Below are 14,932 nucleotides of genomic sequence, written 5' to 3'. Positions count from 1 at the left end.
TTTAATTCCGAAAAATGGCTCTTCTCTATAGTTTTGTGTGGAAGTTACACTAAGATAAGGTAGTGAGACCAAAACAAAAATAGAAAAAAAAATACACTATTTGACAGAGAATTCAACAATTTCATCATCTTCACAAGCTCCAACATCAATCACCATCGTCCCATTCCTTTTCGTAGGCAATATTCTACAACAATCTCTTCTCGGAGCCTAAATTGCACCAAAAACAAGAATCAATCAATAACATCATCATATACAGCATTAAGAGAAAACAGGTAATATAATTACTAACCTTATTTTTGTTCCATCTATCGGGATCGGGTTTTTTATAAACTATAACCCGTTCGATGCTAGAAGGATCCGACATATCCCAGTCACATTCAAGATCCCACATGTCATGCCACCTCACGTAGTCGCTTGCAGTTCTGTGTAAGGCCGAATCAGGAAGCGCGTTGGAGAGGAAGTACACGCGTGGACGTTGACACATGTTCTTGCTGAAAGGACGTGTGTTAAAGGCGTAGCTTTTGGCGTCTCCGTGTTTGTACCAATCTATATATGTGCGTGTCGGGATCTCCATCTCTCTAGCTGACAATACACCACGTATAATCTGAACTGTGTATCCCCATGAGACAGACACAGTCCAATGGTGTATAGTGTCATAACAAACAGATTGCTGAGTGAGGCTCGCTGAATCAAGTTTGGCTGGAACCATGAAACGTTTCATGGCGTTGACTCGGCCCATGTTTGGGAATACTGGATCCACTATGTCTAGATGGTGCATAGAGACAATTGGAGCTAATGGATGGGCTGATAGTAGGCCCAGAAGTTTCCCATATAAATCAAACTGTTGCATCATCATTAATTAACAAAAGAAAAATATCGTCAGTAAGACTATCAACAATATGCAGCAAATCGATAAATAAGGGAACAAAGATTCCGAATATCGATATATTTTGATTTGTATGATTTGATTTGATTAGCGTAAGATTTGGTTTTAAGATATCACTAGATCTATCACAAAAAAAGGTAACAAAAGCCGTATAAATAAAATTCTAAATGCACGGAGGAATGTAAGATTAACACGTAGCTAACAACTAACTATATTTTTGACTAGAAGTACAGAGGCTTTTAGAACCTAAGCAACTAAGCAATGACTATGGGAGACTAGAACCTATATCTATGCCGAAATTGTCGTGATAATAAATTCATTTAAATTTTAGGCTAATGTGAGCATTTTAAAAGAAAAAAAATATAGATCAGAATCAACATAAAAATGACTATGATCGTAACAGTTTTCACACTATCAAAATTCACTAGTATCCGCGGATATTAATGAAAATATAAACATAATATTTCGTTACAATGATTAAATGAAATTTAGGTTAGAATCTTGCGTTTAATAAACAAACAGAAATCATGGAAATTTAACCATATTATTGCTAGAAAAACTTTTAAAAAATGGTTGAGATATGGGGATTTTAAAAATAAAAGGTGCAGTAGATCTTCAAAAGGAGAAAATTATCATAGTAGTTTGAAAATAAAATATGAATTGAAAAAAAAAAGATACACATACCAAAACAAAGCAGAGGACAAACCTGATGAAAGCCAACTTCTCTAGTCAAAGGAACACCAAGCTCCGCCATACAAGCATGAATCCGATCGTCGGAGCCGTACAGTTCGGGGTATCTCTGAATACAACGATCTTGCATCTTCTCCAACGCTTTAGCCAATGGGTAGCTAATGGCGAACCCCCCTCCACCGTAAGCCATCCCGTAAGAGAATTTAATATTCTGAATGTGACTCTCCGACGAGCTTCCAATGTAATAGAACTGCTTGTGGTCGTATTTTCTCAGAACACTAACAAGATTCTCCGTGAAAAACACGGTGTCGTCGTCTCCCATCACGATCCACCTCACGTTTTTCTCGGACTCTGTTCCGTTTAAAAGCCTCACTGTCTCGGACACGATTCGCGTTAGTCTGAGAGCCGCTCGGTTGCCCTTTGGGTATTCGTATTTGAGCTTGGACGTGTCGGAAGAGATTTTGATAAGAGGGAGACCGGTGGAAACGGTGTCGTTGTCGTCGTCGTCGACGTGTTTGTCCAACCAAACGACGCCCTTCATTTCGCCGTTGGGTTTCCACCAGAGCTTCACGTAGTCTCTACGGCGTTTCCACAGCTTCGCGGACGCAGCGATCCCGAAAACGACGTGTTTTATCTGCGTTTCTTCTTCGGGTTTTGGATCACTCGTGTAAGATCCGGATCCGGATCCGACTGGGGGAACCGCGATTTTGATGAGAGAACGAGGTGGAGTGTAGGAGGTGAAATCGAAAGAGTAGAAAACGAATTGGAAGCAGAATATAACGGCGAAAGTTAAGACTAGCTTCGTGATAAGCCTAAACAAAGAAGAAGAAGAATGTGAGGAGTTACATGAAAACGTTTTAGCTTTCTCGTAACAAAATGCCTTTTGATCTCTCCTGTCGTCTCCCATGGCTGCCAATAAGGGTTTTTTACCCAACGGAGAAGGAGGAAGAATTCGTTGGTTACTGCTGCTGGTGACGTTTTTATAGAGAGCTTTTAGCTCTTCTTATAAAGGAGGAGATGGAGAAAATATAAAAACGGTTTTTTCATTTATACAATCGTTACTTTTTTTTGTCTTTATCCTATGAAAATGGATATTATGGATTCCTTTGTTCCTCTGACCCATTAATTTATTTTAATTCAAACAAATATAAGTCTTTTTATATTTGAAATTTAATTTTATATATTTATACTTGTACAAGAACAAAGGAATCCATGATATGCAAAGATGTAATTTTGTTTGGATTCCTTATTTATCCTATGTTGTAAATATGTAATCTGTAAACTTGGTAAGTTGTCATATGAGTATTTTGACTATTGTGTATCGATTACACCCCTATCAATACTTCTATATCAGGATAGTCAATGACTACTTTTCGTGATCACTTATTTCTTTTTATCATATGTTTGATCATAATAAGTTAGATTTGATCCGGATTCGGTTGGGTATATACCAATTAAAATTTTGTTTTTTGTTTATTCTCTCTCAATAGAGTTTGATTCAAGTGTTAAAAATTTAAATGAAATAAAATAAATATCTTTTATTTTTTATATATTTCATAAACTAAGTTATAGTAAACAATTAAAATATAATTTTTTTTTATTTTAAATTATCCTGAACTTTCTTCCAATCATCTTAAAATTATAATAACAAACTTACGAAATCTATTCAAATCTCAAATTTTTGGATTTGGTATTCATTTAAATTCATTTAAATCTTAATCCAGTGAGTCTCTTAAATTTATTTTAAAATATGTAAACATAATTAGAATAATAGTTTACATTATTTACTAATATATATCTTTATTGTTATTGTGGAGAAATGAATTTGAAAATAAAAACATATTTGAGAATTTATAAATATTGAGGGATATTAAATTTTATCTTACTTTCCTTTAAACATATAATCAATTGAAGTATAATATCTGATCTTTTTAAATAACATCTTTTCGAGAAAAGGGAAAATGTAAAAGAGAAAATATAATACCAAATTTGGGCACTCGCTAATGATAAAAATAATACTATAAGAAACTCATTCATTCAGAAAGAAAAATTCAAAACCAAATAAATATACTATCATCTTACAGAAACCCTCAACTATGTAATCGATCACAGTTTACTTCCTTTTGTTTCTAAAGTGTATAACCAATAAGTTAGCTAGTTAGGTATATTAAAACGGTTCACACACAACATGCCTCATTTTTAGTGATATGTTTTATTTAGGCAGTACCATACTCTTATTTACCCATACCATAAGTTTATAACTTCCCTCATATCCGTGATATATTTTTGTTTAATAGTTTTGATATGATTCCAATAATATGATTTTAACAGTTTATTATGACAAAATAAAATGAGCTAATAGAGTCATTAATAATTGCAATATAGAATTAAGAGTTAAAAATATGATTACTATTTGACCATTCTGAAATTGGATTTCGGTTTAAATGGTTTACAGGTGGAATATAACGATTGGTACACCCCTAATACTAGTATGAAAGTATTCAAACCCAGTGTAGTATGCTTTCGAATTAATCCACTTTGTAATATTCTGAAATAGCGGTTTTGTGGGGGGGGGGGGGGGGGGGAACTGTTGGATGTAAGATCTCGTTGATAATGGTATCAATCTCAACAACTTTTAGAACACTATTATATATAAAGCTTTACTAGATTCTGACCTGTCTTTTAAAATGACGGATATATTTTTTATTTCAATATTTTTAAAAATTTAATTTTTATATTTAAGATTTTTTTGTAATCATATTTGTGTTTAATATTAATTTTAATTTGATAAAATAGTTTCTTAAATAAATGAATTACATAATTGGACATAACTTTTATCAACATGTTATGTTTTGTTTTAATAGAATAGGTTTACATTATATTTGGTTATAACAAATTGGTATATTTTTAGATTTTAAGTATATCTGGCTAGGTCGTTATTGCTTGTAATTTTTATTAATTTAATGATTTATAGTAAAATTTAGTTTAGATTCTTTTTATAATAAAGTGGCATAATTTTTTAGATTGTAAGTATATTTGATGGGGTAACTATTTATTGTTATAATTTTTTAGATTTTCAGAATTTTTGATATTATCAATTATAGTTGTTTAGATTTTGGATTTGTAAGCAGTTGACTTCAGTTTCGAAACTATGATAAGATACACATATAATTCCTTTTATACAATGTTTGTATGTCATGATAAACTATTATAGTGAAACCTGTATAAATTAATAATGTTAGGATTACACCAAAATTATAAATTTTTATTAATTTATCGATATACTAATTGAGCCAAAAACTCAATTTGAGACTATAAAATTATATTATTTTATATAAATTTTTGATGTATAGTAGTTTATAGAGTATTAATTTAAAGAGATTATACCGTAGATGAAATAGAACTTGAACTAATTATTATCTTTCATTAGTTGGACTATTTGATATATGTTTTTGTTTTCAAAATGATAGATAGAGTAATTTGGCTGAAGACTGATGCAAATATCATGATGTCATCTTCATCTTTTTAAACCTTGGAGTTAATGAAGGAGCTAGTTGGATTCACACCAGAACAAAGGTATAACATTACGGTTCATTAAGGTCAGTGAACGTAAATGTAAGAGTCATAATGCTATGTGCCAAGCAAAATGGAACCCCGGAGAATGTCATCGCTCGATTTCCATGGATCGCATGGTTCATATGGAAATCTAGAAACGATAAAACTTTCAATGGCAATGACATTCTCCCACCAGATACGGTCGCACACGCTACCCGAGAGGAGGAAAATTGGAGAGTGCTACCAGGAGCGGAAGTGGCCGGAAAAACTATAGACACAATCACTGAAAATCTGACGAACGAGTCACCACTACCAAGATGCCAAGTGGATGCATCCTGGGTGACAAACTCGACAGTTTCGGGAGGTGGTTTCGTCTTCGACTTGGATAATGGAACGCACGCGTATGGGTCCATTGGCATGAACCAAGTCCTCTCTCCTTTGCGCGCGGAGTTCAACATCTTGCTTTCTGCAATGAGAAGTTCCCTGCAACTAGGATTAACATCAATGTCCTTTCAATCGGACTGTCTTCAGCTGGTCAAGCTGATTAATGATGAAGAAGATTGGCCAGCAATGGCTTCAGAATGGAATGAATTCATTCATATCCAAGCATCTTTTACTAGTTTTTCAATTTCTTTTATCGCTAGAGAGCGCAATGTAAGAGCAGACCTTCTTGCAAAGGCTGCTCGGCTACAAAATTCTATCTTTTCCCATGTTGACTCAGACATTCCAGGATGGTTAGCTCACAAAGCAAACCTCTTCCGACTGAATTAATAAAACATGGGGTTCGACGTAAAAAAAAAAAAAATAGAACAATGGATGCTAACATGAGTAACTATAGTTGAAAGAAGTTTTGCCACAAAAAGATCAATCATCATTTTGTTAAAAAAATGTGTTTCGTCATCTATTTTTCAGGTATAATTAGGGCGAGTCAATTGGATTAAAAATTTGAAACAAATTCATAGTATATATATGTATATATGTAAATCATGATATTAGTTGAAAGTGTCGTAAGTAGAGCAATGAAAATTCGATTATGGTTTAGAAATGTGTTAGTGAAAGATGAAGTTATTTGACTTGTTGAAGATATTAGTTGGATTGTTGCAAGTAGACAAATGCAAATTCGGTTACGCCATGAAATTAGGTTCTTAGAGTATATTAATATACTAGGTGTTTTGCCCGCATATGCGGGCATAAATTTCTTATAAATACTTATTAGTTTATGTCTTATTAATCTAAAACCAGCGTAATAAATTATTATTTATGTTTTAAATAGTTAAATCAAACATTAAATATTTATATATGTCAAATACTTTTTATCAAAATATATATTTATTATTGTGTTAAGTTTTTTTAAAACACTCATATCTTAGAGATAGTGATATTAAACAAATAAATATCACTATCCAAGATGTAACTAAATATTAAAAAAAACAACATGAATTATATCATTAAAATCAACATGAATTATATCTAAATATTAAATATTAGATAGTAATTGCCTAGTGTGGGTAATAAATATTATTTTGTAATCAATTATTTAATATAGCATATAACATATAAACTTTATATCATTAAAATAAATTAGTGAATAGTTAGAAACTAATAATAAATTAATAACCTATCTAAAAGTCTAAAACCTAATAAAAATATGACAAATAAGAAAAGTTAATATAACATATAAATTTAATATTAATAAAATAAAATTCGTTTTTATTTATATAAAATATTCATCAAGACTATTATTTTAAATTAATGATTTATTGACTCAGCTCAAAACAAATAATACATCAATGATAATTTAGTTTAAACTTAATAAAAATATGACAAATAAGCAAAATTAGCTAAAATCATGGAAAATATGACAAGTAAGCAAAATTACTTCATAAATAATAGTATAGATTTTTGTAAAGGATTAAAACCGGTTAGTATATATAACTATCGGATAATATGTGACTATATTTAATATTAACTAGAACTTGACCCGTCCGACCGGACGGGTATTTATTTATATTTTAGTTTTTTTGTTTATATTAAATTATATGTATTTGTATTATTTAAATATAAATTTAGATCAAAAATTAATCTTTACAGTTATAATAAAAATTAAAATTATAAGTTTAATAAAATATTATGATATAAATTTTAAACTAAAATAAAATAGGGGTGGATCATAATTTTTTCCAATCCCCAAATCTTAGTATCTCTTAAAAAAATAAAAAAAATAAAAAATATATAAAATATATAAACATTTTTGAAATATAATTTCTATTAAAATAATTTTACGATGTTGTTGTTTATTTTTATAGTTTGATCCGTGACCGTATAAATATTTTTTTTGTATAAATATTTGCTTTCACTTTAAATTTGTTCTTTAAAATGTATTACATAATTATGGAAAGAGTTAATTTATTTGTTTATAGTATTAATGCACATTAAATTTAAGATTTATTATGAATTTGTTGTGGAATTAATTTAAGAAATTATGCATTAAATTAGGAAAATACAAAATCCTTAAAATTAGGCTTATTAATTATTTCAGCGGCATTAGGTTATAAATATTTTACAAATCTTAAGGTTAATTTTAAAGTGTACCACACATGAGGCCGAGAACTTCTGTTTTAATAAGATAGATGACTGTTTCAATAGGCCCAGAACTAAAATATCACACATGAGGTCCAAATTAATAGATTAGATATATAAGTTGATAAAACCTTTTTCTTATACAAATAGTAATAGTTTCCCTGCGTCTCTTACAAACGACCACAATATGACAAGCACCTAATAATAATACATTGACGACCAAGATGGAACACTTACAATACCATCTATTCACACAATACCACTTTATCAGAATCCTCTCTGCTTTTTTCCAGCAGCCTTTTTTGGTGATGTTGCCTGCGGTACCGTTGATGCGCCCATCGACCTGAGGTTCTCCAGCAAAGTGTCTCTCCCCGACAAGAGAATCTTGAAGAAGCAATCCACCTCCTTTGAAACAAGGTCTATCCCACTCGTTAACTCCGTGACCGAGTCCTTCAATGGCTGCAGCACGATGGGATCTATTGACCCTTGTTGGATCGCAGGAGCAAGTTCCTTAACACCTGAATCAACAGCCTCGAGCTCTTTCATAACGGTTAAACCGTCAGATAAAAAGATGCTCTTGATCTCTGCGTTCATCGTGTTCTGCATTTGCATGAAGGATGGTGCCCATGGAAGGTCGTTTGAGACCGTGACGTAGAGCAGGTTCTGCGATGAACCTGAGAAGGCAGCAGCAAAGACACCAGAAATGTACAAAGTCTTGACCTTGACACCGTAAAGAGCACGCATCAGGACTTTTCCTTTGGCAGAGTTTTTCACCTTGGGGAGATTCAAGGTCTGAACAAGGCTGGTCAGGATTGAATGACAGCTTTCCAACCTCGGGTTCTTGGAAACGATGTGTCGCTTCCAGGAGTCGAGGGACGATTGAGCTTTGGAAAGATTCTGAGGAGCGTTCGTGTCCAAGTTATGCAAAGCAAACTGGAGAAAGAGATGGCCTTGGTTGAGGCGGCTAAGCTCAGAGCTAAAGGCGTTGCAGAGGTCAAGGAGCTTGACGCTGATGTCTAGGTAGACATCGACCCACTTGTCCTCCCAATCAGAGACAGGAAGCTCAAGAGCGGTTATAAGAGTCTTGATAGCATCGTGGGTCTGGCAAAGAGATACCATAGCTTGGCTCATCCATGAAAGAGTGAGGATTTGGGACTTTTCCTTGGGGACAAGCTTGGTAATGGAAGAAGCTAAGTTGGTCTCGAAAGTGTTCAAGAGGGAGAGAAGATTAGAGGATAGTACAGGGTTCTTGGAAGAGAGGTTCCTGAAGGGGTTTCCAAAAGGGAAGAAACCGCGTGGAGGGTCTTGTGGACGAGCCATCTTATAAAGTTTCAACTGCAGCAACGAAAGGAGAGCAAAGATCATACATCTTAATAAAACAAATAAAAATTGAATCTATATAAAAAAAAATACCAACACAAAGAGCAAATTGTTAATAGCAATTTCTCTGTGAAAGTTTATATCTTTTGGATTTTTCATCATAAATCAAAAAAACAAAGGTAAAAAGAAGCAACAGGTGCAAAACCAAAATCCGATGGTAGATAATTAAATCCCTCACTCACATACAGATCTGTTAAGTATCTTACAGATCAATAGATCTAAGAGTAAAGTCAACCCCTAAAAGAAAGGGAATAATAGCTCTATTTCTCTAACAGTAACATACCCGAATAAAATATTCATCATCATGTCTGTATCTTACAGATCTGAATTTCATATCCAAAAATTCACACAGAAAAATAGATCAAATCGAAAACATAATTATCATTAGAAAGCAAACGAATCATAAATCAACAACTCTGAAGAGGGAAGACTAATCGAACCTTACCTAAAGTGAAGAAGAACGAAACTGGGATTCGCCTGATACAAGTGTTTCTGTGCAATAGAGAGAAAGAGAGAGAGAGAGAGAGATAAGAAATCAGAGATGGAAACTAAAAGCAGAAATATCAGAGAGATTAAGAAAAGTAATTAAAAGCAAATGGAGGAGACAAGATAAGATCAACGGTAGGTGTGTTCTTACCGCAAAATCAAAGGACAATAAACTGGAGAGGGGCGGTCAGAGAAATTTCGAGGAAAGATAAGAAAGGCGTTGTTCTTATATGACTAGAACCACAATCAGCTTTGCCGTGTTTCTTTCAGATTATCATCAAAAGGAAAAATAAATGTTATTAGGTTTGACGTTGATTTGGTAAAAGACGATAGAGAGAGGAAATGCGATTATGTTTCAGTTACAGGTCTGTGACGTACCATTTAAATGACAAATGAAGAAGGCGTTTACGTGTTTCTTATTTTATTCTAGTAGGAAGGAACGCACATTTCTAGTTGCCTACTTGTTGCGTTACTGTATGAAATACGAAAAAGTCAATTCTGGCCAGCGGATGAATTGAATATTCTTTCCTGCTCTCATCCAACGGCTCAACATTATTTTGTGGTCTATTATTTTCTTCTACCTAAATCATTTGATTAATTTTTTAGAATTAACATTTTCCAATCATGGGGAGATAATAGTTTCTTTTTGTTTTTTGCAAAATTAACCATGGGGAGAAAATAGTTTTTGTAAATGACATTCCCAAAGGCCTGCTCCTGTATGAAATTTTGGGTTTCTGATATTTAATATTTGCATTACTATTAAGAGCCTCGGAAAAACAGAACATAAAACTTACAATATGAAAAAAATATGTTTGGTTAATGAACATTACTATTTTTATATGTTGTTTTGCCAGCAAACAAAATTCAAAAGGTGCATGTATACATACATTTTGAGTTCTGACGTTTGGGTACGCGACACATGCATTTTTTCATACTCAATACAAAAAGCTTTGTTAGGATGACATTAGTTTTCTTTAAGAAATATCCATGTATCAGAAAATGGAATGACTTATGAAAATTATACACATTCGCATTTGATATTTTCTTTTACCCTTTTATAAAAAAAATATTACTTGTATGTCGTCTACCTCTTAGTTTTAATCCTCCTACACGTGAAGACACTCTAGTCGTCGCTCGGGTGACGACTGTGCACTTATCTTGTGTTCACAAGCTAGTTAATCCAACTTCTTTATAAATTTTTAGGAGTTGACTGGTTTTCCCGCTACCACCCGCAAACGCAGCTTTTGCGGTTTATAGCGGTTATTGGCATTTCGAAACAATCGCAAAAAATGCTACAAACCGCTCCAAACCACTCCGAACCTTTTAAAATCAAAAGCTGGTTCCAGCTAGCATTTGCGGTTGCGGGCGGTTGCGGGAAGATAAATTTTTTTTCTTTAAAAACAGAATAAATAAAAATCATACTAAAAATATCCAATAAAAATTTTCAATTGAAATAATAGAAATTGTAAAATGTACTCATATTATATTTCAATTTATATTTTAAAAATTCAAAACTAAAATCTTTTCTATAAATTTTTAAAATTGAATAATATGATTTTATAAATATAAATTTTATATTTATCATATTATTATGATTTTTTATATTTTTATAATTACATAAAATGTAAATATTGTTAAATTATTATTTAACAGATGTTGCGTTTGGGAGTTTACCAGTCATAAGAGTCCCGCAAACGCAACCATTTCTAACAGCTGTACCAGTCGTACAAATCTCTAAAAAACGCTTAAAACCGTAACCACCCGCACCCGCAAACTCCCGTAACTGCACCAGTCAGGCCCTTAGTCTGTTTTAAACTCTTGCAACTCGGAAATTTTCAAGATAATAATCGCACATACATAAGTCCATAATTTAGTGGGTTCATACTGTCATACACACGACAATACTTAATTGTTAATAAACACAATCACACTATCTTAAAGCATCCTTGTGGGTCCATTTTGCCCCCATGCCGGTTCTTAAAGCGATAAGTTTTGATCCATCCACCAATCGTGTTATGCAACGGCACGAACATAGCGTCGAGGTTGGTCCAAAACAATTACATTTTTATAATTTATATATATATATGACATGTGATCGTTGGCAACAGATTACAAAAGAGAAAAAACAAAAAAAGAGAGGTTAATCAGACGTAACTCAAGAGCCAAAGAATGAAAAATATTATGTGAGTGAAAGTAACACAACAACAATAATAATAAGAATCAATTGAAATGGAATGGGTCGTGTGCGTGAGAAGCAAAGTCACTTAAAATGATCCTCTTTTTCATCTTAGCTTTTGCTGATGATGCCGTGAACCGCTCTCCCCACTTTCACTAGCCGCTGTCTCTTGCTTATCTCGGTTTCCATGGTCCCTCGTTGTTCGGCGTTCCTGGGGAAAAAATCGCCTCACCATTAGACATTATTTAGCTCGCAAAAAAAAATATATATAAAGACAAAACAGTGCTTTACATCGCGATAGAGTGAGTCTTCAGCTTCAAGCATATGAATGATATGCCCCATTTTAGGTCTCTTGTTTGCATCTGGATCCACACAACGCAAAGCAACTAGCAACACTCGTTTAAGAGCCTTTGAGGACGGTGGTTCCGCTATTTTGGGATCAACTACTTCTTCTGATCTTCTGTTTCCTACCATTGTTTTCAACCAGTCCACTAGATTCGTCTAAAACCAAACACACAAAGAAAGAATAAGAAAAAAACATGTAATAAAAATCTAAAAAGGGGAATAGAAACAAGGAGGGTCCACAAAAGACATACCTCTCCTTGAGGGCGACTATAATCAACAGGGTTTCTCCCAGTGATGATCTCCATGATTAATATTCCAAAGCTGTAGATGTCACTCTTCTCGTTCAACATTCCGGTGCATGCATATTCCGGTGCTACATAACTGAACAAGTAGCACAAGTTATTTCCCAAAGATTCAGTTTCATAAAGATTTTGTCTAGCATGATCATTACCCGAAGGTTCCCATGACACGGGTTGTCACATAACTGCTGTCGGAACCCAAGAGCTTAGCAAGTCCAAAATCCGAAACCTTAGCATTCCATTGGCGATCAAGTAATATATTTCCCGATTTTATGTCTCGGTGAACCACTTTTGGTTCAAGACCCTCGTGCAAATATGCCAATCTACACACAAGATATACCACTGCTAGAAAGATAGACGACTACAAATATATAGTGGGATTGCGAGAGACCTTAAAGAATCTAATTTACTTACCCTTTAGCCATCCCGAGTATAATGTTCATACGGATATCCCAAGTAAGAGGGCTGACATCACCAACATCACCGTGAATCCATTGCTCCAAATTGCCATTATCCACAAAGTCATACACCAGCATCCTGTAATAAGTAGAGAGAACTTAAAAGACATTAGTATCACAACATTTCTTTCTTCAATTTTAAAAAATAAAAAAATAAAAGGAACAATGAGCAGCAGCAGCAGCAGGAGCAGCATGGTTTTTACCTGTAAGCACCTTCAACGCAATAACCTAAAAGCCTAACGAGATTCTTATGTCGTACACGCCCAATCACTTCCACTTCTACTTTGAATTCCTTCTCTGCCTGTCCCCTGTAATTCTTATAATAAAGCACTTTCAAATCTTACACTTGATAGAGAGAGACCAAAAATCCAAAAGCATAGACGTACGTTACCCATCAAAACCACCCATGACATAATAATCTATATACAAACATATGAATTCAATAAGAAGAAGCACAATCCTACGCAAGAAGGCAGTTAACCCTCATCTTATTCACATAAAACCCTCCTTTAAACACCTTACTTGGATGCATCTAAAAATAGAAACGAGAGTAAAGGATCAAACTGAACCAATAGAGAAGAAAACAATTTTGTAAAAAAAACGTGCCTGTTATTAAGCAAGTTCTTGACGGCGACTTTAGTACCGTCGGTCAAAACCCCACGATACACAATCCCGTAACCACCTTCTCCTATCACGTTCTCTTCACACAGCCCATTCGTCGCCGCCTCCAGCTCCCTCAGTGTATACCACCTTCCCCATCCCAGATGCGAAACCTCCGGCCCTACGTTCCCGCTCCCCGAATACGACGCCGTCTCGCTCGCACTCGCTGTTCCTCTGCTCTCTCCACTCGACACTCGATCCGAGAACACCACTCGATGCTCCATCTTCCCTATATCCACCTGGATCTCCGCCGGAACGATCTCTTTAATCTCCTTAGAAATCGGCGGCGTAGCGACGGCGGCGGAAGCGAAATCGGCTCTCGGTTTGCGGTTTTTGCGGCGAGAGGTTAGGCAGAGGGAGAGGAGGAAGAGGGCGATGACTATAAGAGATCCGAGTAAGATTCCGATGACGACCCATAGCCGGAGACCGAAGATCGACGTCGGTTTAGAGAGCTCCGTATTGACGAAAGCAGCATCGAACAACGACATCTTCTTCTCAAAGGCGAATAAAATGTCCGAAACCTCCGGCGCCAAATATCTCTATCTATCTATGGATTTGTCACCGCATCGAGTGTTGAATCGAAATCAAGGAATCTAGGAATATTAAAGGAACAGAACACAAGATTTTATTAAATAAAAATTTTAAATAAATGAAAGAAGGGGAATTTAAAGAAGAGGAGGGCTTTCAGTGAACTGTGTGTGGAGGGAGGGATGAGCTGTCTTTTTGAGTTTCTGTCTCCATGTAATTATATCTGTCGTCTGACGGTGAGAGTGGTTTGAAACAAAATGACCGTGCTACCCTTCTCCACCTTCTTGTTGTCCTGAAGAACGCTAGAGTTTGGGTAAATGCAGAGGCCCGTTGGATGCATCAATCAATGACGACGTGACGATGCGATAGATAGCCGTTAGTGTGTGTTATGGTGAGGTACGGTTTCTGTGCAGTGTATTCATTCAATCTCTGCCCGGATTTACATCTTTTTTTTCACTCAATCTCGACCTTAACATTTTTGCTCCTCTTTTTTTCTTAACATAGTTTGTTTTTGTTTTAGATATGGATATCCTCTTGTAAGTTGTAACACATATTAAGTGAATAAATAACTTTTGTTAGAAAAAAGTACATCTAAAGTCGGTTTTTCTATTAAAAAGTTTAGCAATGAATTGAGAGAGAATAACTTTTTTGGTGTGGCCTCGAATATTTAGGTTGCCTCCTAAAATGGGGGTGGGGCTAAAAAGACAAAACCCATTATCGCTCTATCATATTCAATTATTCATTTCATACCAACTAAGTAATGTTTCAGATTACAATAAATTAATATCTCAACACGTCACATTACCTTAACTTTTTCATATAACAAAATTATCATATATATATATATATAGGGTAAAATCATGAAGTATGTTGGTAAGTAGGCAAAATC

General features: G+C 34.4%; 3 protein-coding genes across 6 annotated transcripts; all 3 read right to left on the bottom strand.

Moving 5' to 3' along the window:
• On the bottom strand, positions 1-2,588 carry LOC108856584 (uncharacterized). The gene is made up of 3 exons (XM_018630426.2): positions 1,593-2,588; positions 290-841; positions 1-207 (listed from the first exon to the last, which is right to left on the bottom strand). The coding sequence occupies exons 1-3, from the start codon at positions 2,481-2,483 to the stop codon at positions 97-99; spliced, it is 1,554 nt and encodes a 517-aa protein (XP_018485928.1). The 5' UTR covers positions 2,484-2,588; the 3' UTR covers positions 1-96.
• Positions 2,589-7,802: 5,214 nt separating this feature from the next.
• LOC108811043 (protein BPS1, chloroplastic) lies at positions 7,803-9,910 on the bottom strand. Of its 4 annotated transcripts, none has more exons than XM_018583127.2 (4): positions 9,729-9,910; positions 9,532-9,583; positions 9,375-9,414; positions 7,803-9,046 (listed from the first exon to the last, which is right to left on the bottom strand). In XM_018583127.2, the coding sequence occupies exon 4, from the start codon at positions 9,029-9,031 to the stop codon at positions 7,979-7,981; it is 1,053 nt and encodes a 350-aa protein (XP_018438629.1). In that variant the 5' UTR covers positions 9,032-9,046; positions 9,375-9,414; positions 9,532-9,583; positions 9,729-9,910; the 3' UTR covers positions 7,803-7,978. The 4 variants fall into 4 exon arrangements, with proteins under 4 accessions (XP_018438629.1, XP_018438624.1, XP_018438618.1 ...); XM_018583122.2 differs by having other exon boundaries at positions 9,537-9,583; XM_018583116.2 differs by lacking the exon at positions 9,375-9,414.
• A 1,710-nt stretch (positions 9,911-11,620) lies between these two features.
• Positions 11,621-14,560, bottom strand: LOC108812627 (probable serine/threonine-protein kinase At1g01540). The gene is made up of 7 exons (XM_018584944.2): positions 13,462-14,560; positions 13,059-13,163; positions 12,812-12,934; positions 12,550-12,720; positions 12,350-12,479; positions 12,045-12,254; positions 11,621-11,964 (listed from the first exon to the last, which is right to left on the bottom strand). The coding sequence occupies exons 1-7, from the start codon at positions 14,001-14,003 to the stop codon at positions 11,860-11,862; spliced, it is 1,386 nt and encodes a 461-aa protein (XP_018440446.1). The 5' UTR covers positions 14,004-14,560; the 3' UTR covers positions 11,621-11,859.
• Between the last annotated feature and the right edge of the window lie 372 nt (positions 14,561-14,932).

Source organism: Raphanus sativus, chromosome 1 (assembly GCF_000801105.2).
Source record: "Raphanus sativus cultivar WK10039 chromosome 1, ASM80110v3, whole genome shotgun sequence".
NCBI lineage: Eukaryota > Viridiplantae > Streptophyta > Magnoliopsida > Brassicales > Brassicaceae > Raphanus > Raphanus sativus.
This window is presented reverse-complemented; position numbering and strand designations above follow the sequence as displayed.